Below are 24,193 nucleotides of genomic sequence, written 5' to 3' on the forward strand. Positions count from 1 at the left end.
GCCGCCCCCCATGAGCCTCTGCGGTGCCCACTTTTAATCTGCATATAGAAGGCCAGAACGTAGTGGGTTCTTTCCCCCGCGCCCCTCCTTTTACAGAGGAAGAGCTGAAATGATATAATTGGAAACTACTAGAAAACTTTCACGTGGACAATTTTGTCGGTTGAACGGCCGATCTGAAAGTCACCACAGCTAAAATGAGAATACAATTCCTTACGCTCGAGGACTGTGGGTCTCATCTTCATGCCTTAAACTTATGAGTAAGGAAAATAACGATTCGGGGTGACGCCCGAGTCCTCACTGCTAATGTGAGAAGAATTTTTGAGCGGGTAAAGGTTGCCCTCTAAGGCGACCCGCCTACTTTGCGGGATGCCTGGGTGCGGTAGTCTGCCCGAACCCCCCATATGCTAAAGAAAAGCAGAAATAAGACGAGGTGTCTTCTGTACCGGAACCGTGTAAACCCTTGTTTGCTGGCTTTAACTCACCTTGTAGTTTGATTTCTGCACCTTGAGTGTGGATAACTCCAGAAGACAGGCTGTGTCCCCTGGAAAACAGTCATTCAAGTCCACTTTTCAGGTTCGAAACCCAGTAGGCCACAGGGGGTCTTGTCTTTGTTTTTCTCCAGACAGGGTTTCTCTGTGTAGCTTTGCGCCTTTCCTGGAACTCAGGCTGGCCTCGAACTCACAGAGATCTGCCTCCCGAGTGCCGGGATTAAAGGCGTGTGCCACCACCACCTGGCTAGGTTTTTATTAATTTATTATGGATATAGTATTATGACTGCAGGCCAGAAGAGGGCACCAGATCTCATTACAGGTGGTTGTGAGCCACCATGTGGGTGCTGGGAATTGAACTCGGGACCTCTGGAACAGCAGTCTTAACCTCTGAGCCATCTCTCCAGCCCCATGTCCCCATTCCTCTTGGCATCGAAGTTGTTTTAAAAAAAAAAAAAAAAAAAATCCGTGTTTTCCTCCAGTACAGGAGACTATAAGGAAATCATCTAATTTCGGTTTGGGGACTGGGGATGAGGCTTTGTGTGGGTGCAACCCCACTGGACTCCCTCATAGAATGGAGCTGTCATCAGGCCTTTCTCCCTGGGGCAAACAAATGCATCTTCCAGCGATGAAACTGCCTTGTTGTAAGCAAAGAAATTCACTTTGCTTGGCAACTGTAGAAACCACACCTCTGACTGAAACCGAGTCCAGGCACACTGGGGTGGGGACATACCCAGGGTCCTGCTCTGGACAAGCCTCCTCAACGACTGGACTCTTCTGGAGGACTTCAACTATACACAAACATACTACATACCCAAGTGACACCCTATTGTGAATTCCTTTTCTTTTTACTAGTTCCTGATGTGCTTGGAGTGTGTCAATTCTTTCCCCCCAATTCCATGTGTTAGGGAGTGATTTCTCACCCCAATATCAACGTCTGAGTTAGTAAAGGGGCTACTGTAGCTTTCTAATTGAGCCTCAGGTCTTGGAAGAGCAGAGAATCACTAGCCCATATGGTGGACTGGAAAACTGAGGCAGAAAGGGTCTGGTCCAAGTCTAGCACATCTCCTCGGAGAATAAGATCCCTTTCAAAGCTCACACCCTGATTTCGCATCCTCAGGCAACACAGACCTAACCTGAGCCAATGACGAAAGGCCTGTGGGGCTTGGGATTCTAAATGGAGCACACAAGAGTCCTGTGTGCAGAGTTCCAGGGACATGGTAGGGTAGGAGAGAGGAGAGGCTGCCCCATTGCTGAAGCTTCCAGGGGCATTCCTGCGACCCCCTCCCACTCTCCCTGGCTCCACTCTAGCCTTACTAGCTGAAGGCAGGGCAGGTCGGGGTGTTTGTGTATATGTGGCTTCTTAACCTGCTGGTCACTCTCATGTGTCTAGTCCCACACACTTCTTTACCATTGCCTGCCCCTTCTAGCCATCTATATTCTTTAAAAAAAAAAAAAAAAATATTTATTATGTACACAGAAGAGGGCACCAGTTCTCATTTCACATAGTTGTGAGCCACCATGTGGTTGCTGGGAATTGAACTCAGGACCTCTGGAAGAGCAGTCAGTGCTCTTAACCTCTGAGCCATCTCTCCAGCCCCCTTATTATTTCTTTTTAAGATTTATTTACTTATGGGGGCTGGAGAGATAGCTCAGAGCTTAAGAGCACTGGCTACTTTTCTAAAGGACCCAGGTCCAATTTCCAGCACGCACTTTGCAGCTCACAACTGTCTATAGTTCCAGTTCCAGGGGATCTGGCACCTCATGCAGACATACATGCAGGCAAAACCCCAATGTACAAATAAATAAATTATGGGTGGTTGTGAGCCACCATGTGGTTGCTGGAAATTGAACTAAGGACCTCTGGAAGAGTGCTCTCTCCAGCTGCCCCTCATCCACCTATTTTTTTTTTTTTTTTTTTTTTGACAGGGTCTTTCACTGAGCCTGGAGTTCATCAATAGGCTAGATTGGCTGGCAACCTGCTCACCGTCCTGACCACTTCCCAGGGCTGGAATTACAGGCATATACAGCTTCCCCAGCTCCCCAGCCCCTCCAGCCTCCTGCTTTTCTTGATGTTTCAGGAAGCTGCTTGTTCCAACTATACACCCACGAACTCATTCTCAGTGCCTGAACATCTGCCCCAGTGGGATCAGGTCTTGACAGCCCAGCTATTGCGTCAGAGGTGGCTTTCCTACCACCGGTTTTAAGAGCAGCCCTCATTCCCTCCCGATCTGTCTTCAAGTGACCATCTTACAATTGTTATCAGCCTAGCATCTTTCCCAGAAGAATCCAGAGCTAGGAATCAGGAAAGAGAAGGCAATGGCAGAGACATCACAGGGACGTCTCAACATGGACAGGGGACCAGGAAAGAGCACCGATGAGCCCCCACCCCCACTCTACATCTTCCACAGGGCTGTCCTGACCTGGAAGTGACAGTCATCGTAAGGTGACAGGACAAGGCTGGACTTCCCATCTACTTTCCCCCACTTTCCACACTCTGAACACGTCTGTCTCTCCTGCCCCTCCCTGGCGATCCCCATGGAGACTCCAGAAGGGTCAGTGTTAGCAAAGTTTTACTTCAACTTTTTTCTGCCCATAAATGACTAAAAAAGCCGGTGTTAGGAGACGACACCATCTGCTGGAGGCTGCGCCAGGCACCGGGTCTGTTCCCCAGACAAGAGGCACTGCTCAGCCGCCCTTCCCCAGGCTGGGGACCGGGCGGGCGGGAGGTTTGGGATGGAGAAACAAGCCAGAATGATGGTTCCAGACCACGTCGGGGATCCCAAGGTCTACCCCACTCTGTTGGGCTGATGACTCAGGGCACCCAAGGCTGCAGGGGGAGGGCGTGAGGTTTTGGAAGGGTCCATGTGCTGCCCCAGAAATGCTTGGCCAGCAGTGGGGGGGTAGCTTGTCACTGCCAGACACCCTCCTGAGAGAACCTCTGGGTGTCATCATCTAAAGTAGTGTGAGGGGCACAGGCCAGGTCATGGCCTAAGGCAGGTAGTTGGATGGTAGGCATGGGTCCTGAGACTGGCTGTTACCCTTCCCTCTTCCTTTCTATAGACTGTGTGGTCCACAGCAAGGGGTAGACATGATACTGACAGCTCTGTGTGTGTGTGTGTGTGTGTGTGTGTGTGTGTGTGTGTGTGTGTAAAGGGGTGGTCATGGGACATCTCTGATAATGGTTAGCTAGTGCCAAACAGGAGCCTATGCAGAAAGTGGTCAACAGGGACCACCTGATACAATGTCCTGATCCCAAAGAGGCCCCTCAGGGGCCAGAAGAGCTGGATGACCAGGGCCGGGCAGGCCAGGCTGAACCCAGGCCCCAGTATGGATGTGAGCTGATGTTAGGGTGGGGGACAGTGGTGGGGAAGGAAGGGGAGGGCAGGTGGCTGTGGTGAATACAGGAACAGCAGGCACGGGAGTGGCCAGCGTCCGGTCATCAGAAGGTGAAGCATCGCTCCTTGGGGTGGCCCACACGCTCCAGGTTTGGCAAACAGGCAAACTGGATCATGGGTGGAGGTCCACACATCAGTATCAGCGGCTCCTCCCCAGGGGGTGGAAGGTGGTCCCTGATCATCTCCTCGTTCACGAAGCCCTGGCTGTAGTTCCAGTCTGTAAAACAAGAGACCAGTTCAGTCAGAATGGAGTCCACTGTCCACCTGACCCACGTTCCCCTGTCCGTCCTGACCCCTCCCTAAACCCAATACCTCCTGACAGCCTGCAACCAGAAAACAAGGCCTTCCTGTTTCCCCTCACCCACCCTACAGTTTGAAAACCTGCCCCATGGGCCCCCACAACTATCAGAGGATTATTTAGTCTTATGATAGGATGCAGTTCGGCCCATGCATGCTAAACAAGTGTCCCACCCAGGGTATGGCACATGGATTTCATTTTATAGAAACAGATGCCCAAAGGACCCAGGATTGTTCAAGGTCGCACCCGACTAGTCTCCCTGATGCGGTGTCCCGCCCAGGCTTGTTGGAGTGACATTCTCTACACCTTAGACCCCAGCAACAAGCTCACTGCCTGACTCTTCGGCCCCCACAGAGCCAGCCCACAAGAAGTAGGGTCTTGTTCACAGCTGGGTTTGGGTCCCTGGGCCGAAACTGTTACTCAGTAAACAATGAGCAGGCCAGGAGAAATTACAGGCTCAGGACCGAAATCCCAGCACCTGAGAGAGACAAGGGAAGTGAGGATGTGAGTTCGAGGCCAGCTCAGGGACTGTAAAGTGAGACTGTGTCAAAATAAATAAATAAAACAAAAATCCCCTGAAGGAGCAGCATGTAAAAGCAGTCCCGGATCCGATACCAGTGAGGCCAGGACAGACTCTAGGCCTGGGCCCGGGTGTCAGCTGCTCCCTCCAGGTCCTGCCACCTCCTCCTCCTTTCCTGGGCCGGTGTGCACACTATCTCCACTGTTCCCATCCTTCATAACAGAAAATACATCAGAGAAGCCAGCGCACGGTGGCTGGGGAGGGTTCTGGTCTGATATTGACTTTTACGGACTGGCTGGCTGGTTCAGGATGCTCAGAACAATTCTGACACCTCTCGCCCCATCCGAGGGTACCTGCTCCAGGCCAGTCCCTGAACTGTGTCCCGTGGGCACATCCCTGGATTGTTTTCAGAGGTAGACAGGTGGAGGCAGCAGCCGAGCAGGGGGATGCCGGGCCACTGACCCCTGCCACTGAGGCTACTTCTGAGACTCAGGGCTCCACCAGGCGTGGCAGAGGCCCCTCAACCCCGCCAGTGTCTATCACTCGGGATTATCTCTTGCTTGTCTCTGCCCTCTGAAACCCAGACAAGCTTCCTCAAAGCCTCAACAACAACAGAAACACAGAAGCTCGGGATAAAAAAGGCACTGGGGCCACAGAGCTGGCTCTGTGGGTCAAGGCACTTGCTGTGCAAGCCAAGCCTGTTGACCCGAGTTCGATTCCCAAAACTTGACTCCACAAACTTGCCCTCTAACCTCCACACATATGCCATGGAATGCACCCACAAAACACACACACACACACACACACACACACACACACACACACTTAATAATTTTTTTAAAGGTGCTGACAAGGAGGCATTGCCTTTATGATGTGTCCTCTATGGGTTCCCAGGTGCGGGAGGGGCCAATACAATCCCAGGAGACCCTAGGACTGGGAAGAATCCACCGTTTGATCCATCAGATCCTCCAGCCCAGGGATCCCATGAGCTAAGTAACTGAACACATTTCCCTTTGCACCCTGACTGCTGGGAGTGTCGGGGTGACACGCAAGGCCCATTTGTGGCAGGCATGCATCACAGCCAATGCTTGTGTGAGCCCCATCCCTGACTCCACTTCAGGCCAGCCCTTGTTTTTCTTCCATTTCTAAATTCCATTTGTACCCCCTCTGACTCAGAGTGTGAGTCACGGCAGGCTTCCTAGGATTCCTCTGGAAAAAGGCGTGGCACAGCCAGACAGCTGCCTGGGAACGAGCCGTCTGACAGCGCAGACAGGTCAGAGGAGAGGTTCACAAGGCATTTCTGCATGGTGTTTCCTTATGCAGGTCCCAAAGGTGGCCCTGGGGAAAGCTAGCATTTGTCACATGTATGGGCTGCTGTTCCCGTGTCTGGGTCCTCAGGGCCTGTTGCTGCTTCCTTGTGGGTCAGGGTGGTATTGAATAAGAGGGAAATGTAGGCTGATTACCCAACTCTTGCCTTAGCCTTGTTAGGGAAACCAGCCCCACGAGATGGCCTGCATTTCCTCAGATCACCATGAGGGGGCAGCCCTGGCCCTGACCCCTTCGGAGGGTGGTCTCCGGTTAGCTGCTCCCAGGCAGGCCCATCTCCCACTGCCCCTTTCTTTTCTAAAAGAACAGAAGCCATTCAGACACCCACACCCAGCGCCTCGCTGACTCAGGCGCAGGGCTTGGCCGGCATGGAGTTGGGTAGCTGTTACTTCCCACTGAAACTCTTTCCTGCCAGGGGAGAAGGGAGGCCAAGGCTCATACAACTCCACAAGTTTGGGAGACTGATCAGGGCCTCCCTGGGATCACAGAGGGAAGCCTCCTCGGTCATGAGTGGGCACCCATGCTGGGGTGCACGTCTAGGTGACGCAGCTGCTTTAGAGTTACTGAGTTCCTGTAAGGGACCCTGCAGCTGTGCTCCTAACTAACCCCAATAAATTCGGTGGACACCAGGGTGAACTTGGGTGGAATCATTCCTTTACCTTTGGTCTCTCAACCCAAGATAAATAGAAACGGTCTTTTTTGCCCTCTCCACCTGGGGTTAATAGAAACAGTCTATCTTTGCCCTCTCTCCCAGGGGGAACTAGAAACAGTCACGGAGGAGTGTTAATTACTGCTGTTGTTTTAAGGGGATAGTGTCCCGTGTGGCCCAGGCTGGCCTTGAACTTGCTATGTGGTTGAGAATGACGAACTTCTGATGCTCTGGCCTCCCACCTTCTCCTGAACACTGAGATTGCAAGCATGTGCCACCATCATGTCCAGTTTGTGTTACGCTGTAGGTCAGACCCAGCGTAATACTGCAAAGTGAGCCCCAGCCCAATACTGATGTGACCTCTTATACTCTCGCATTTTACTCAAAGCAGGATACAAAGGACAGCCCAGTTCCCAGAGAGCAGTCTCACAGGAGTTTCGGGGCCTCATTCCCTCCTTCCAGCATGGACCTGGCTCCTCCACAGCACTATGAACTTGACCCACAGCTTATGCAGGAGCATGGCGGGGCAGCCATATCACCCCAGCCCCTCTCCAGAGTGAGTGACCAGAAAAAACATTTACAAACCACACAGAAGCTGCCGCCCCAAGCCTCAGCACCATCCCAAGGCCTGCTCCAAAGTGAGCCAAGCCCAAGGAGATAGTGTGGGCTCCACTGTCCAGTGGGGCAGCATGGAGACTGAAGGACCAGGACTCCTGCCCTGTCTCTGCTGCTTCCCAGCTGTGGGATGTGGGCACGTACTTCCCGTCGCTGAGATCTGGGTCGCCCACAGCCACGAACAGGCTGTGAGTGCTGAATGAGGCTGGTGAAGGCTCAGGGCTGAGGGTCCGGCCTCCCACTCCACCTGGGGTTCCCCATGCTCACCGTCCGGGGCTTTGTCCACTGTGTACCAGAGCTTGAAGCGAGCGGAATGTTCGTTCCTCAGTTCCTCCAGCTCAGGCCGCAGCAGGATGTCTTTCTCAGACTGCAGGGGACAGGCCACCCAGTCAGGAAAGGTGACTCAGGGACTGCCCTTGGGGACCTCAACAGGGACTGACCCAGGGGTGGACCGCCATGTCCCTGTAGGCCACATCGGCGACTCAGAGGCAGATGCGGAAGCTCACGATGGTCCTAGTGACACTGTGGCCCTCTCCAGCCACCTCGCCTGCAGGGCCTCTCAAAGCGGCTGACCAACGGGTCCTTATAAATGGAGCCTGTGAGCTGGGCATGGTGGCACATGCTTATAAACCCAGCAGCCAGAGGCAGAGGCAGGAAGATCATGAGTTCAGGATCAGTCTCCACTTTGTGGGTTTAGGGCCAGTTTAAGCTCTCTCTCTCTCCTTTTGGCCTAGCCAAGGCCCCAGTGTGGGCATCTAGGTGTTTCCTACAGCTGTACAGGGACCAAGTCTCAGGATGGTCGAGCCTAGATCAGGAGCAGAACATGCCTCCCCTGGGCTACTGTGCCCAATACATGGGTAGTGCAGAGCTGGGCCTGACGGGCTCTGGGACAAGATGACCTAAATCGTATCTGGGAAGCACAAGGTGCCAAGGTCTGACCTCTATACTGCTGGGACAGGTGGACTCAGATTGGTCCCCTCAGAGACCTCACATAATTTCATATTCAGCCACCAAACATAGGACCTGAGAAGGCTCACGCTCCAGTCTTGCTTCACCAGCCTAGTCTACCAGTGAGAAGGGCAGGAAGGACAAACTCCTCATGCTAGGCGACACAGGTCACAAAAGCCAGGCTCCACCGAGCCCCTGGCACTTCACCTCCGTCTCTGCCCAGGCCAGTGTCCTTCCACTCTACCAGAGTTCCAAACTCTGCCTGGGGCAGCACCCAGTGTGGAGGACGGTGTCTAGGAGTAGAGAGATGCCCCGGGGCTCTCCTTTCAGCAGCCACCCACATCTGCTGCCGCCAGAATGTTTGCCCTGCCCCTCATTCCAGACATCCTCAGCACCTCTGCAGAACCTTCAGACTCTTGCCCAGGACCTGGCCAAGCCCCAAGTCTGCCTGTTCTAGAGACCGTTCACTGACCTGGTTGGCAAAGAGCAGGTAGCACACGGTGTGGTCATTTGGGTCCTTCATGACGGCGCGGATCACTTGCAGCATTGGGGTGATGCCTATAAAAACAGGGTCCTCACATACTGAGTGATACCTGCAGGGGCACACCGGGCACCCAAGCAAGGAGAGGTATGGGACACCCGGGCCTGGCCTCGGACCTGCCCCCTCCCATCCGCGCATCCTGACCCCCCACCGCAGCTCAGCCAGGGCTCCGCCCCTTACCTGTCCCTCCTGCAATCATGCCTACAGACTTCACTGTCCTGACAACGGGGTTGGACTTCTTGTCTGCACGGATGGCAAACTTCCCTAGGAAGAGAACGGTGATTGAAGCGGCTGAGCCCTACGGGGTCCCGGCAGTTGGGAGTGATGACTGGAATCCAGGACCCTGGCTCAAATGAGATCTCCATGGAAAAGAGAGAGCAAAGGTGGGCAGAGTGGAGGATTCCCACTCAGACACTGGCTGGCTAGTTTGGGGGCACTGGGTAAGCAACGCAAGGCAGTCTGCAAATGAACCTGGTCCCCCCAGCACAGCCTGGGGCAGCCCCTGCCTGGTCACCCCCTAAACAGCCAAGGACCAAGGTAGGGGGCAACACCACCTGTCCCCACCCCCCAGTCTCCCCAGACATAGCACCCCCAGCTCTTCAGTTCCCAGGGATGCCTGCTCTCATCACCTTTGCCCTGGTAGACCAGCAGCCCGTTGGGGCCCCGGAATTCAATGGTGTCGCCAATATTCATGTTTTCCAGGTACTGAGACATCTTCCCTCCGGCAGGAAACTTGGGATGGGTGTCCTTGAAGTAAACCTGCAGGCCACACAGGTATTCTCTTAGTCCCCAGCCAGCCTTGGGGCACCCCACCCTCTCCTAAGGTCCCATTCACCCCAAACTTAAGCCTTCCACTCCACACCTCACAAAAGCCAGGCTTCCACCTGCTACACAGGGTTACTATCTGGAGGGACCGTACTGCCGGCACAGTGAGGCTCTGGGCATCAGCTCAGCCCAGCCCCCCCCCCCCCCATGCTTCAGCAGTCACACAAACATCCCCCTTGAAGCAACTTCCTCCCGGGCCCCTGGGGGATTACTGTCTTGGGAAAGGGGAGGCCTATGATACAAATGCCCTATAATATGGACACAGAGAAGCAACAGTGCCCATGTCAGGGCCGGCCATCTTCCCAGGGGCCTAGACCTTGAAGGAGCCTGACGGGGGTGGGGGGTGGGGGTGGGCAGAACACTGTCACAGACTCTGATGCATCCAGGGCCAGCAGGAGCCACAGAGACTGGGAGGGGCCTGTCTATGGCCCGCCTGTCTGTCTGTCTGTCTGTCTGTCTCCTAGACTCCTCACCTCCCTGCATTCTTCCTATCCGGCCAGAGATTCCAACCCAAAGAGAAGCTCGATCCATGACCATTTCCTTTGTTTCTGGACAAAATCCCAAACCAGACTGGGACACACAGGACCTTGTCCAGGCCAGTGATGTCTCCTCCACCTTCTATCCACCCCTCAAGGCCGGCTCCACACTGGTTGGTTGGTTTTGTTTTCTTTTTTAGAAGCAGGGTTTCTCTCTGTAGCCCTGGCTGTCCTGGAACTCGCTCTGTAGCCCAGGCTGGCCTCAAACTCACAGAGATCTGCCTGCCCCTGCCTCCCCGAGAGCTGGGATTAAAGGCGTGTCCCCCTGCTGCCCAGTTCTGCTCTGCACTTTTGACTGTCCATTCTCAAGCCTGCTGACTTGAGTGAGAGCCTTTACACCTGGAAGGCTTCCCTCTTCTCTCCTCACCTGGCCATCACCCACTCGGCTATGGGTATCCCCTTCTCTGTCACCCGAATAGGAAGCAGGTTTCCACACCCCACCCCCACCACCTGCAGCCACGCCCTGGGGACCCCACCTTGACCACCAAGTCCACGAAGCCCTTGTCATCATCACTAGAGACGGGGGTGTAAGGCCGAATGACCAAGTTCCCATCAATCCTACTCGAGAGGTAGATGTGCTGGCCTGTAAGACAAGGAGGGGTCATATGGGGGTCGGGCGCTACCCCCCCAGGCTATTTCCCATGGCCCTACACCTGCCGCACATTCATTCCCTGCCCTCGGCTCCCACTGTGCCCTCTCCCCTCACAAGGGATTCCCAGACCCCTCACACCTGTCTCTACACCTCTGCTGGTGCCACCGTCGGGGACACAGGCCTACTCTGCAAGGCCACGCACTGCCCCCTCCTCCCAGTGGACTCCAGGAGGAGATGGGCTGGGTTGGACAGACTCACCAATGGGAAGGCCCAGGATGTGCTGGGGCGAAGGCAGGGCGAAGCGGAAACGCCGAGTGTCGTGACTGATAATCTGCAAAGAGGCAGAGCTGCTGGACTGCAGAGCACCACCACCCCCATCCCTCAGCAGTGACAGTGACGTCACCAGCACACACATATGGGGGGGGGGTCAGGGGCATGTGCGTGGGGGCCTCTGCTCTTGCACAGAGGGCCACATAGCAGGGTGGTCAAAGCAAGATTGAACACGTGGCCCCAAGGGGAGGAGGTCAGACAATCCAGAAAATTCCACGTGGTGGTGGGAGGAGCCACCTCTACTCTCCACTGGAGCCTAAGGTAACAGGAGACACTTAGGCCTGGACTAGAGGAGCAAAGCTGTGACAGAGTCATATATATCAAGCCTGGCAGTAGAAGGTTCTAGAAGCCACTGCAGCCAAGAGCCCACAAGAAGTGAGTGAGTGGCCGTGGCTGAGGCTGAGCTATGTAGGGCCAGGGGCCAGAGCAGCCTCCACTGCCTGGGAGGTCCTGGGGTTGGCCACAGTCGAGAGCCCAAAGTCAGGCCTCCGTCCTGACAGGCTGGGCGCTAGGGCATAGTCAACAGGGGGACTGTGGTGGCCACTTCCCCTGCAGGGATGGCCAGGGGCTGCTGAAGAGCCTAAGGAAAGGACTGAGAAACAACCCTCTGAGACCCCCATAGGAGGATCAAGAAGTCTGCCAGTGAGTTCTGGCCAGAGCGGACTGTGGACTGGACCCTCTCCTGGCACCCAAGCTGGCTCAGGGAAAGCCAGCAGCTGCAGGGTCATTCCCACATGGGCAATCATCCACAGATGGCTTCCCCACGTTAGGTCAGATTGAGAAGGAAGGCCTTGGCCCTCTGGAGGAAGTCAGCAGAAGAAGGCTGTTGGGTGAGGGGAACCCCACCCTGCACATTTGAGGAGAGGAAACACTGGAGAAGCCCAACTGGGCACCACTCAGGGCAAAGCTGCGGGCCACCCTGCCTCCAGGAACCTTTGGACTGGGCCAAATGCAGCCTGGAGCTGACTAGGAGCAGAGTTCAGCACTATTGACTGGGCCTAAGGGCCAAGGACAGACACTACCCTTGCGGTTTTTTTGGAGGAAGTACTGATAAACTACAAGACAGCTTGGCAGGACCACAAAGCAGGTCCACCTGCTGACAGGGATGGCAGCGCCAGGCTGTGGAGGGGGAGGAGAAGCAGCTGAACTCCAGAAATGCCATGTGCCCGTTCAATGGGGACAGGAGGGTCCCCACGGTGTGGGGCTTCGTGGCCTCATAAAAGACACTAGACAGTCTCAGAAAAGACGCAAACAAACCAAACAAAACAAGGCAGCCCCGAGTTCATGAGAAGCCGTCTGTACTGTACAGGGGGGGTGGGGATGGAAGCAGCGTGCAGGTTTCCAACACAGCCTACTGCACCAGCCGTGGGTGGGAAGGGCAAGTCCACCACACCAGCAGAACTTTACAGGGATACACAAATCATGTCACACTTTAAGAATAAACATGCAGCATTGACGGCAGACGAAAATCCAAAACAAAAACAGGTTAAGAGGGCTGAAGTAAAGGGCAAAGCCCAGAGCACCTTGCTTAAGGCCCTGGTTTCATGCTCAGTAACACGACAAGCCAAAAACCTGACAAACAAGGTTTAAAAACATGATGCTGGGGGCTGGAGAGATGGCTCAGGGGCTGGAGAGATGGCTCAGCGGTTGGGAGCACTGGCTGTTCTTCCAAAGGACCAGGGTTCAATTCCCAGCACCCACATGGCAGTTCACAACTGTCTGTAACTCCAGTTCCAGGGTATCCAACACTCTTACAGATGTAGATGTAGGCAAAGCACATTAAAAAATTTACATAAAATAAAAATAAATGCATTATTAAAAATATGATGCTGGCAAGGTGTGGTGGCACTTGGGAGGCAGAGGCAGGAAGATCTCTGAGTTCAAAAGCCAGCCAGTGAGTTCCAGGATAGCCAGGGCTATAAACAGAGAAATCTTGTCTTGAAAAACCAGGAACACAAAACAAAACAAAACACCATGATGCTGGGTCTGGTGGTGCTCGTCTTTAGTCCTAGCACTCAGGAGGCAAAGGCAGGGGCATTTCTGTGAGTTCCAGACCAGCCTCACTTACTGTAGTGAGACCCTGTCTCAAAAACAAACAAAAAAACATGAGAACTCCATTTTGGCAAGAAAAAAAGTATGTCTGTGTCTACACTTGTGCAAGATTTACTGAGAGACCACAGAGGTCTCAGTAGGAGAGGACTTGTTTTTTTGTTTTTGTTTTTGTTTGTTTTTTGTTTATTCAGAGCTGAGGACCGAACCCAGGGCCTTGCACTTGCTAGGCAAGCACTCTACCACTGAGCTAAATCCCCAACCCAAGGACTTGTTTTCTATTCTGAATTCTCCCCTTCTGTCTCCTCTACAACTCTGAGAACATTGCAGACTTACGTACGTGAGTCCCATCAGGTCCCCACTGAGATGGTCAATCCCACGGTCACGCATTCTGAGTGGAGACCTGGGCCCAGGGCCTGAAGCCAAGGCTCCTCCACTCCACTAGGCTTTGACTCTGTGCTCCCTGACTCAGTTTTCCTGCCACACCCTTCTGGAAGCATCCAGGGGAAGCCAGGAATAGAGCAGGGAGGGCCCTGAGGAAAGGGGAGGGCGGCTGGGCTGGAGGGGAGAAGCGCAGCCTGGGTCCTGTCCAGACATAGTTCCAGAGGCAGCGAGAGGAAACCATCCAAGCTAACAAAGACCAGACTATATCTACCACCAGGGCAGGGTGCTCAGACTCTCACCCTGCTCCCCAGGCTAAGTAGGGATGTGTATATACCCGAAGTCCCAAAGGGCCCCTCCCATTCTGACACCCCATGGACAATGAATGTGGTGGGAGACGGTCATAGGGTGTTACATTACCCCCCAATATAACAGTTAATACCTTCATTAGTACAGCTTTGACTACCTGCAAGAGACACCCCACCCCCAGCCTGGGCCTGTGGTCGACTTTCCCTCATAGAAGGAAAGGCTGGGGAGGGTCAGTGCACCCCCACCTGAGATCCCAGCCACTCCCCTCTGCACCTCCCAGTCAGCTGTGTGGTTCTGCCTAACTGACCTGGCCTAGGGGCTTCCTGAAGGCGCTATGGTGCGCAGGGTTAACTCAAGGGGCCCTCCACCGAAGCCATGTGGAGAAATCCATCATTCATGTCGCGGTGAGGCTTTTTGGTGGTGTGGCTGCCTTGAGGTCACCCACAGTCACCCATAAATTCATTGGTTCCCTGGTGTGGCTTTTAGTGGACCAGTACTTTGGTTTGTCACTGTGCCCTATCTGGAGGGAACAGGTGCTCGTTTCTACCTCCCCAGGGAAGGGCTTCACACAACAGAGAACAGGGTCTGAATCCCTCTGCCACCTCTCCATGGCCTTCAGAAGGGACATCCCCGTGTTCTCTCCATTTGCAAAATGGGCAGATGGGAGGGGGAAGCCACAGGGATGCTGGGGCGCGGGCTGGGGCAGTCACCTCCTTGTCGATGAGCCGCAGTGGGTACTTGACGTCAGGATTCTCGAGGGTGATGGCCAGTGAAGAGCGTTGAAACAGCTTCATGAAGAGGCTGTAGAGGAACCAGACGGGAGAGAGCGCCACGCGGCTCAACTGTAAGGACAGAGTGGGCCCCAAGGTCAACACAGGGGCAGGAAGAAGCCCCGCCACTCCCTTACAGGTGACAACTTCACCAGCATCCCCAAGCCTTTGCTCCTCCAGCCTCATCCAGGGAACTCCATTTGGCAGACCGCTAGAAGAAGCCATCAAAACCAGACTCACGACGCGTGCCGCATCGCTCAGTCGTCTGTGCCCAGTGCCACCCTCCTGCTTCCACCTCCCCGACGGTGGAGATTACAAACATATATATCCTGCAGGCTGGGCAAGTACTCTACCGACTGAGCCAAATCCCAGGCCCAAGTCCCAGTTGCTCAGAAGCCACCTAAGAGCTTTACACTGCCCACAGGCCTCCAAGCATCCATGAACCGGTTTCCTAAGGGTCACTGGCTCCTCACTTTCTCCTCCTCCCTTTCCCCCTCAGAGCCAAGGAAACCAGCCAGTGAGGTTGGAGAAGTTGAGTCACTCCCCACAAATAATGAGCCCCAGTTTCTCCCTGGGTGCTGGGCTCTGCCTTCAGCGATGGGCTGGGCACTGCTCCTCACTGGTGGAAGAGCCCTGAGCAGCTGTTTTGGGAAGTTGGGCTTAGCTGAAAGAAGTGAGTCACTGGATCTGGCCCCGGCCCTTGGCTTCCTGGTTAGCAGGGATGTGAAGAGCCTCAACCACAGGCTCCTACTTCTACTGCCATGATCTGGCCACCAAGCCAAAAGGTCCTTCCCCTCTGGTTATTTCTGCCAGGTATTTTGATCACAGGAAAAGTGCTCTCAACCATTTGGTTGGTACCCCCTAAGGAAGGATAGTCTTACTCACTGTCCCCCTCTGTCAAAGCCCTGCCAGGACGCCCCACCCTCCAGCAGCTCAGAAGGGCACTCAGCCTGAGCCTCCTGTCCCATCTGCAGAAAGACCATAAGGCTCACCATGAGGCATTCCTCCCAAGGAGCAGTGAGCTAAGCTGGGGGTGCTCCTGATTCCCAGAGGGGTGTGTAACCTGAGAGATGGAGGACAGTAAACCTGATATACTCCTCCTCAACCCCCAAACCGGCCCTGCAGGTTCCAGCAGCCCCAGCAGCCAAGGGCCCTTTGTTGGGCCCAGAACAAACTGCCCCTCTCCTAGTCAAGACTGCACCCCGTGGGGCCCCTGGTATGTGACCCATAGGGCCTAAAAAGGGCCGATTGTTGGACCACACCCACTTAACAAGTACTACTGTGCCCGGCATCATGCAAACACCTTCCCTGTCCCAAGGCTCACTGAAGGACCAAGTTGGCACCATGGAGTGTAAGCTCCAAGAGACCCAGTTTTTGAGGCCCAGCCAGAACTCAGAAAGGGTCCCCTAAGGCTTGGGGCTCTGGAAGTGAGTGAGACTTCCAAAGGCCATGCACAGAGCAAACATCAGCCACGTGTCCCTGGGACCACCCCACTTCAGCCCTTGCCTGCAAGCCTAGTGGCTCCTCTAAGCGACAGAGAAACAGGCTGGAGGTTCCGAATGGCCCTGCCTCAGGATCATATTCACACCACCATCTGCCAGCTTTCTCGGGGTAAGCGTGGGGACAAAACCAAGTAAGAATGAGACTACAATGTGACTTGAGGACTTTTCAGTCCCATCTTGCTGAACCGCCACTGGGGACAGGTCCTACTGTGCCCACATTACAGTCTCTTTCCGCCGTAAATGCATCCAACCAGCTTCTCCTATGAATCTTTCAGAAGCCATCTCCAATGTTCACTCTCTCCTGAGGAGCCATGCCTAGCTAACCAGGCCCTTGGTGACTTTTCACAGCCTTAACTTCTCTGTAAGCTCTCTGGGGTTGGGGACCATCCTGGAGAATTTTTCTCCATCCTGCTAGACGGTTCCATGGCACATAGCAAAACCACATCCAGAAACCACCACTGTTGGGAGCCTTGGGAATGAGCACCAATGACTGTCCACCTGGGCCTATGTTTTGTGTCGCCTGTTTTATCTCCCCTAGCAGGGCTGTTCTGAGTACACAGGTTCACTAGCTGGAGTCCCCTAGGCCTGCAGCTGGCCTCCCAGGGCCTGCCACACCTCCTGTTGTGGTTTGAATGGGGAACATCCCCCATAGGCTTGTGGATTTGAACCCTTGGTCCCCAGTTCGTAGTGCTGTTTAGTGAGGTCCTCGAACCTTTAGGAGGTACAGCCTCGCTGGAGGAAGTACATCATGGGGCGGGGTGGGGGGAGGGGGAATGATGACAGACAAGCTGTCTCTGCTTCCTGTGTATGGCTGAGATGTGATCCCCCAGCTCCCTGCTGTCATACCTTCCCTGCCATGATGGTCCCTCTGAAACCATGAGCCAAAACCAACTCTCCCTTAAGTTGCTTCTGGTCACAGTGCTTGATGGGAGCAGCGGAAGTGACTAATACAGAAGTGCAGCTCTCGACACATCCCCCATTCAACAAAGGAGGCTCAGAGAGGCCCACGTGGACTTCAGATTTCGTTCTGGGTGTGGACTAGCCCATAATGCTCACTCACCCTCAACCCACCAGTGCTGGTCAGTTTTGAGGGCAGTGTCTACAAAGGCACCCCTGTGTCAGGGCTCTCGGTGGGTCCCGGAACATAAGCTTGGGTCCCCCTATTGCTCCCCCAACCAGCCCTGGGCTCAGAATGGCCAGCCTCTCCTGTCTCCAGGTAACAGGGTCGCCTGGTCACCATTATCCCAGCATTTGGTGCAGGAGGCACTCAGCAAATATTTGTGCAATTACCAAAAGGACAACATCATCCCTCTCTCCTGACCCCACATGCCTCTTTGACTTCTTGGGCTGTCTAGAAAGTGCCAGAACCAGGGCAAAAGCCAAGCCTGCTCCCTAACGAGAGAAGGACTCAGCGTATCCAATTTGCCTAACAAACCTTAGGCTTAGCACAGGCTGTGGAGGGAGCCATGCCACCTGCCCCCGGCCCTGGCGCATGCTCAGAAGGTGCAGGTTCCACGAGCCAGGACCTGCCTCCTGGCTGCTCCCAATAGGCACTGCCCTCTTACCTCAACCCTCAGGCTGCATCTGGGAGGTGCTAACGTCACTCCCAATTCAGGTAAGAAAGCAGTCGCTCCGGTGACAAGCCTGAGCCCAGGGCCACTTCTGGACACTGAGAAGGGAGAGGGGAGCCTTTCCTAACATAAAAATTCCCATCTGGAAAGACAGCTGCAACAAGCCGTCCTAGCTGTCACTCATTCAGTCAACAACCTCAGCAGGCACTCCTGTGCCTGAGGTAGGTGTGTATGTGTGTGGTCCAGGTAAACCCCAGGCCCAAGGAGCTCAAACTAGACAGGGAGACAGACCAGTCACGGAGGAGCTGCACCAAGGCCAGCAACAGTAGAGTGAAGGCTTGATCCCCAACAGTGAGAGGCCCAACCTCACTCACCATGGGGCTGGGTGTATTCTGTCTTCACTGGCATACAGTAAACAAGTTGTCTCTCATGCCTCCATGGCACCACCCTAGTCCCAGCAGCGGCGGCCAAGTAAACAGACGGCTGAGAAGTCACTGCCCCAGTTACACACACACACACACACACACACACACACACACACACACACACACACACCATCTTACCCCAACCAGTTCCAAGTCCTTGAGGGCAGCTGCTTTGCAGACCTTGACCCTCAGGCCACAGCATGTACCAAGAAACCCACCCCTTCTTCTTCTTGCTCTGACAGCAAAGAGCGGTAAAAGAAATTGGATGCCAGGATGCCAGGATGCCAGGATCCCAGGAGGGAGCCTTGACCTCACTTACTATCAGAGCTAAGGGATGCATGGCCTGCTCCCCACCCACAGGACACCTTGCCTGGCTGCTCACTCTGGCATTTTCCCCTCTAGGGCCCTGGAATCTACTCTGCCCAGGCTGGATAGGGAGGTTGGGCAGAGAGTCCAGCCCCAGCCTCCTCCCAGGTGCCAGCTCCCTGACCTGGGGCTTAAACAAACCAGTCATCGACTTGCTTACCTGCCCACCACCCACTCGCCTGCTGTCCTGCCAGATCAAGTGACCACAGCCTTCCCGGTCTTGTTCTAAGTGGGAGGAAGTGGAGGAAATGGAGGAAGTCCTGAAGCAGGGGGGCTCTGGGCTGGGCTCCAGACCATGGGGGAAGGGAGCCCAGGAGGAGGAACAGGTGGATAGTTCTAAGCTACCAACAAGGTCCAGGGCTGGCAGGAGTCAGTGGGAAGATTTTATCTGCTCTACAAGAGGAATGGGTCTGTCAGGGCTTGCTGGAACTCACGGACAGGCAGAGTGGCAGTCCAGAACAGCAGGCCAAGCCCGACGTTTTCCAGATGGATAGCTGACTTGAGTACCATCTGCTGGGCTGGAACCCCAATATATGCAGGGGGCCTCCCACAAGGCCTGCATGGCCCAGATAAGACATCTGGTACACCCAATGCCCAGCAGCCACTCACAGAGCACACGGCCTCCCAGACAGGAGGCTGGATGGTGTATACTGTGGGCATTGGGGACAAGTGAGACCCTAGTAAGTTCCATAAGTCAAGGACAATACCAAGCAACCCTTGGACAGATGAGGACAGGGTGAGGGGGGGTATCTCCTGATAATTAGACAGAGCTCTGCTGCCTGCAAGAAACTACTGTTGATGTAACATGAATGGATGAATAGCCAGGTGTTGGGGTGCCATGACAAACCCACCAGAAGTTGAGGAGAACCTGGAGAGCAGAGGAGGGCAAGGGACCCAGGGCAGTCTCTGAGGAAACTGGTCAGAATGTCATTGTGGGATGATATCACTCTGGGGTGATGCCACGTGTTTGCCTTGAGCCAGGCTGCTCGTTGAATGGACCATCCTGGATTGGCCACTCTCTCAAGAGCAGATAGCAAATGCCAGGCCAAGAAGCCAGTTGCCTGTCTTCATCAGAAGTATTGCAGAGAGGAGGGCACCCTCCAAGACAGGTGCTGGCCTAATTTTCCCACATCCGAAGAGCTGGGCACCTCAAGGCCAGGGTGTGCTTCTGTGTTTGGGGATGGGCACCCCCCCATGGACACTTCACATGGATGCTCTTACGAAATCAGGGCAAGAAGGTGGTCTCCAGGGTTGCCAAGGGGGGCGTCGGTCAACCCAGAGTGACAGCAAGAGGGCAGATTTATAGATATTAGAAGGTCCCAGCATCCTCAGTGTCCTGGGCTGGTGGCCAAGTCTAAGTGACACTTCAGTGACAGCACAGCTGTGTTACTGAAATGGCCAGGGCCTGCGTGTGACAGCAGCAAAGGGGCAGACAACACAAAAGATCCTGGCCAGCTACCAGCCTTGTTTATGGCAAGAGGATGCACCAAATCACTGATCTAGAGATACCCTACACACTTTGCCCATGCACACATGCACCCCAAAGTACTCCCTCGGGCCATGCCAACTCACTCACGTGTCCACTATTCACACAGGCGTGTCTTCACGCCCACACCCTCATTCTCTCTCACACACACACCTGTGCACCTGCTGTCACACTTCACGTTCCCATTTACAAAACCCTCACGTGAGCACTCGGTACAGATGGATGCATGCGTTCCACATTCTCACCTGCTCAGCCGCTCCAACTTTCTCACTCTCACAAGGCACGCCCACCCACGCGGGTACACACGTCACGCATCCCCTGCCACGTTCGTGCACACCCAGGAGGGTCGCCCAATGTTTGCCCCGCGCCCGGGCCCCTCTGGCCTGTGGCAGGACCGGCGTGGCGCGGCCACTAGCCAGGGCATGAGTCACGGTCTGCAAGGGGCCGGGTGGGGCGCGGTGCGCGGTGCGCGTGAACGGATGCTGGGTGTCCCGGATCGTACCGTGTCCCCACGGTGCGCGCTGGCGACCCCAGACCCCTGCCACCTACCGTGCTCAGCTGGGACCCCATGGTGGCAGAGAAGACAGTAGCTGCGTGCTTCTGCACCCGCTACTCCGCCCGCCGCTCCCCCAACGACCCACCCCAGCCGCAACACCTCGGAGGCGGGGCCGCTCAGCGGAGCCAGTCAGGAGCGCTGTGGTGGGCGGGTTGGGGGCGGGGCCCCCAGTGTCCCCGCCCACCACTTCCGCCCTGCGAAGGTAGGAGTGCGTTCTGAGTGGCTGACGGCGATGCACGGAAGAGGCTCTGCGGGATCAGCTGCTGGGGCGCCGCTGTGTGGCCTCGGGCGGTAGCTTGTCGCCTCTGGGCCTGTTTTGTCCCGGTGGAGAGAGCAAGATGGCGTCCCCATGATAGGCTCTTAAATCCTGAACCTTCGGTTCTGGAAGCCTGCAGGAACTGGCTGTGCTGGCCAGGGCTCAACTCGCATCCCAGGGCGTGTTGCCAACACCACTGACCACCGAGTTCAGGCCACAGCCCTGCCCTGCCCTTCCAGCCTTTGAACCGGTCGTTCCCTCCTGAACAAATCTCCCAACTATGCTGAGGCCAGTTCCGTATTAAAGTTCAGATGCCACCTCTTCAATCATGCCGGCTCTGACCCCTCCCTGGAGGGACCCAACTGGTGCAGAGCGGTCTTTGTACCGCTTAAGTTATCCCACCTGTTCATTCACGATGCTCTACAATCCTGCTGGACTGTGTGTGGGCTTCCCCCGGGCCAGGGCTCTGCAGTCAGCCTCCTGTGTGCCTGGAACCCAGAACAGAGCCTAGCATGTAGGTATTCAATAAACACTTGCTGAATGTGTGGCCTAGTGGGCAAGCGAATGCGTCCCTGGTATTCCGGAATATTCTTCAGCGTGGTACTGGCCAGTTAGGGAAGAGAAGACCGCTTTGAGAGCACATAGAACCCGCAGAGGCTGGCGGTGGGGACCAAGTGGGTAGATGCAGGAGATGGGAGAGGCTAGAGAAGCAGAGAGAGATGGGGCTGCTGCCCTCAGAGATGTGAGACCCGATGAGCATGGGAACTTGGTGGGCTGAGTGAGGGAGTGAGACGGGGATTTGTTGCATGAAAATAGGGAACTGCGGCCTGTGGTGACACCCGTGTGTTCAGTACTGAAGAGACAGGTGGATCTGTGTGCAGTTCCAGGCTACACAGGGAGGCTGTATTAGTTACTTTTTTTGTTACCGTGACAAAACACCATGACCAAAGGCAATTTTAGGAGTTTATTTTAGCTTAGAGTTCCTGTGGGGTAAGAGCCCATTATGATGAGGAGGCCTGGGCACAAGCAGCAGGCAAGCATGGTGGAAGAGCAAGATGCTGAGAGATAATATCTGGATCTTAAACATGATCCGAGAGAGAGAACTGGAAGAAACACCAGTCTATAAGCTCTCAAAGCCCACCCCCAATGATAGTACTTCCTCCAGAGAGGAATAATGGCTGACACATCTGTAATTCCAGAACTTGGATCACGGAGGCAGGAGGATAAGGAATTCGAGGTTATCCTTGGCTACATACTGACTCGAGGTTAGCCTATGCTACTTGAGACCCTGCCTCAAAGAAACAACCATAGAAGGGGTCCTTACTACCCTGGAATAAGAGGGTAGATCTGACATCAGTTAAGTATGGTCTCCTTTGAATTTCAGCATTTCTGAGGCTGAGGCAGGAGGATCTCAAACTCAAGCTGGTCCGTTCTACAGAGTAAGACCTTGTCTCAAAAGGGGCGAGGGTGGGTGTGGAGGCTCTTCTGATCCCTAAAAGTAAGTAGCCTAGGGAATGTGCCCTGGAAAGTAGAACCCTGGTCTTCACGCTTGGACAGCAATGGCTCTTTGCTTTAATCCTCAGAGCCCCTCTCCAGCCCTCACTGTTGCCTTCCTTGGGATCATTATTGACTGTCCATCTCTTCTATCTGGCTGAACCTCTTCACAGTTATTTCTCTTCCTGAAAGTAACAGGGGTCATAGGTCACAATCAACTTTCCTTACTGAGACATCTCTCTACTATTTCAGAACCTGTCTGCACACATACTTCAATTCACTGGCAATCTCTCTCTCTCTCTCTCTCCTTCAGTGTTTTGTTTGTTTTTGTTTTTGGTTTTGGTTTTTCAAGATAGAATTTCTCTGTGTAACAGCTCTGGAATTCACTTTGTAGACCAGGCTGGCCTCGAACTGTTTTGTCTAACCCTGACTACCTTGGAACTCATTCTGTAATCCAGGCTGGTCTTGAACTCAGACATCCACCTGCCTCTGCTTCCCAAGTGCTGGGATCAAAGGTGTGCGCCACCACCACTTGGCTTCACTCTTGATATTTCAGGAACTGGATATCACAGCAGATGTCATACTAGCTTGGTGCCCTCACTAACTGCGTGGCCTCCAGGCCATGCTGACTCGTGACCCGAGGAGACAGAGTTGATATCAAAGTGGAGAATAGTGGAAGCTGATGCCAGAATCTGGACAGATCTTGTCAGCTTAGGGGAGGGAAGAGGCATGTGGTCAGGAAAGTGACTGTGACCACGGGACTGTAGAGAGGGAGAGTCACAGGTTGAAGAGCTGACTGAGGGGTTAAGAGCACATGCTACTCTTCCAGAGGGCTGGGGTTCAGTTCCCAGCACTTCCAGCCACCCTAACTCTAGCTCTAGGGCAGTGCTTCTCAACCCCCAAAGACCATCGGAAAACACAGATGTTTACATTGTGATTCATAACAGGAGCAAAATTACAGTTAGGAAGTAGCAATGACAATAATTTTGTGGTTGGGGTCATCACAGGAGGAACTTATTAAAGGGTTGTAGTATCAGGAAGGTTGAGAACCACTGCTCTAGGGAACCAAATGGCCTCCATGAGAACCTTGCACACATGTGCACATATACAGACACATGTGCACATACACAGACATTTAAAAAAAAAAAAACAACAATCGTGGTGGTGGTGCACACCTTTAATTCCAGCACTCAGGAGGCAGAGGCAGGTGAATCTCTGAGTTCAAGGCCAGCCTGGATTACAGAGTGAGTTCCAGGACAGCCAGGGCTACACAGCAAAACCTGTCTCAAAAACCAGGCGGGGGTGGGGGGTGGGGTGGGGTGGGGGTTGGCTCCAGAGACCCCTCCTCTCTCTACACTCTCCAGCTGCCTGGGTCCCCAGGCCTACTAACCCAGTGCTTGACTGCCTCCAGCCCTGGTAAGAACTGAGTTCCAGCATACTATGTTGTCATAGTTGTCTGATTTGGTGTCTGTTTGAAGATAGTATCTCTCTCACTATGTAGGTCAAGCTAGCTTCCAACTCCCAGTGATCCTCCTGCCTCTGTCTCCTGAGTCCTGGATCACAAGCTTGTCCCACCATGCCTGGCTTGTTCTGTTAGATTATTGAGCTGGGTCTCAACTCTCAACAAATGCTCTTCCTGGGGCTCAGGTCTATGTGAAGTGGTTGACCTCTGCCCAGAAGTTGTTGTTTCCCAGGGGGACAAAGTTCCTATTCCTGTGACGTTTCCTCTGAGCCCCGACCTCCCCCCATTCAGTCTGATCCAGGCTTCAGCTCAGGTCGGGATGCTGCTCCAGGGATGGTAGGCAGAACAAGCTGAGGGAGGCTGTGGTCCGGTTTCTTTTTTAGAGAGGGGGGTAGATTTCTTCCCAAGCTTCTGCAAGGAGCTGATAGCGACAAGAGGCCATCCTGGAGCATCGGGAAGAGGAAGCAGGTGACACTGGGAATAGTTAGAGTAAAACTCTT

At 54.3% G+C, this 24,193-nt stretch overlaps 1 protein-coding gene and 1 non-coding gene across 2 annotated transcripts; one reads left to right on the top strand and one right to left on the bottom strand.

The window, feature by feature from the left end:
* Positions 1-240: 240 nt before the first annotated feature.
* LOC118597546 lies at positions 241-391 on the top strand. Its single transcript, XR_004946847.1, has one exon. It is a non-coding gene; the product is annotated as a U12 minor spliceosomal RNA (small nuclear RNA).
* A 2,653-nt stretch (positions 392-3,044) lies between these two features.
* On the bottom strand, positions 3,045-20,578 carry LOC118597475 (NADH-cytochrome b5 reductase 3). The gene is made up of 9 exons (XM_036209064.1): positions 20,475-20,578; positions 14,516-14,647; positions 10,995-11,067; positions 10,621-10,727; positions 9,413-9,542; positions 8,964-9,047; positions 8,715-8,800; positions 7,562-7,661; positions 3,045-4,103 (listed from the first exon to the last, which is right to left on the bottom strand). Exons 1-9 carry the CDS (start codon positions 20,493-20,495, stop codon positions 3,931-3,933), a joined length of 906 nt encoding a protein of 301 aa, XP_036064957.1. The 5' UTR covers positions 20,496-20,578; the 3' UTR covers positions 3,045-3,930.
* Between the last annotated feature and the right edge of the window lie 3,615 nt (positions 20,579-24,193).

The sequence above is a fragment of the Onychomys torridus genome, chromosome 16 (assembly GCF_903995425.1).
Source record: "Onychomys torridus chromosome 16, mOncTor1.1, whole genome shotgun sequence".
NCBI lineage: Eukaryota > Metazoa > Chordata > Mammalia > Rodentia > Cricetidae > Onychomys > Onychomys torridus.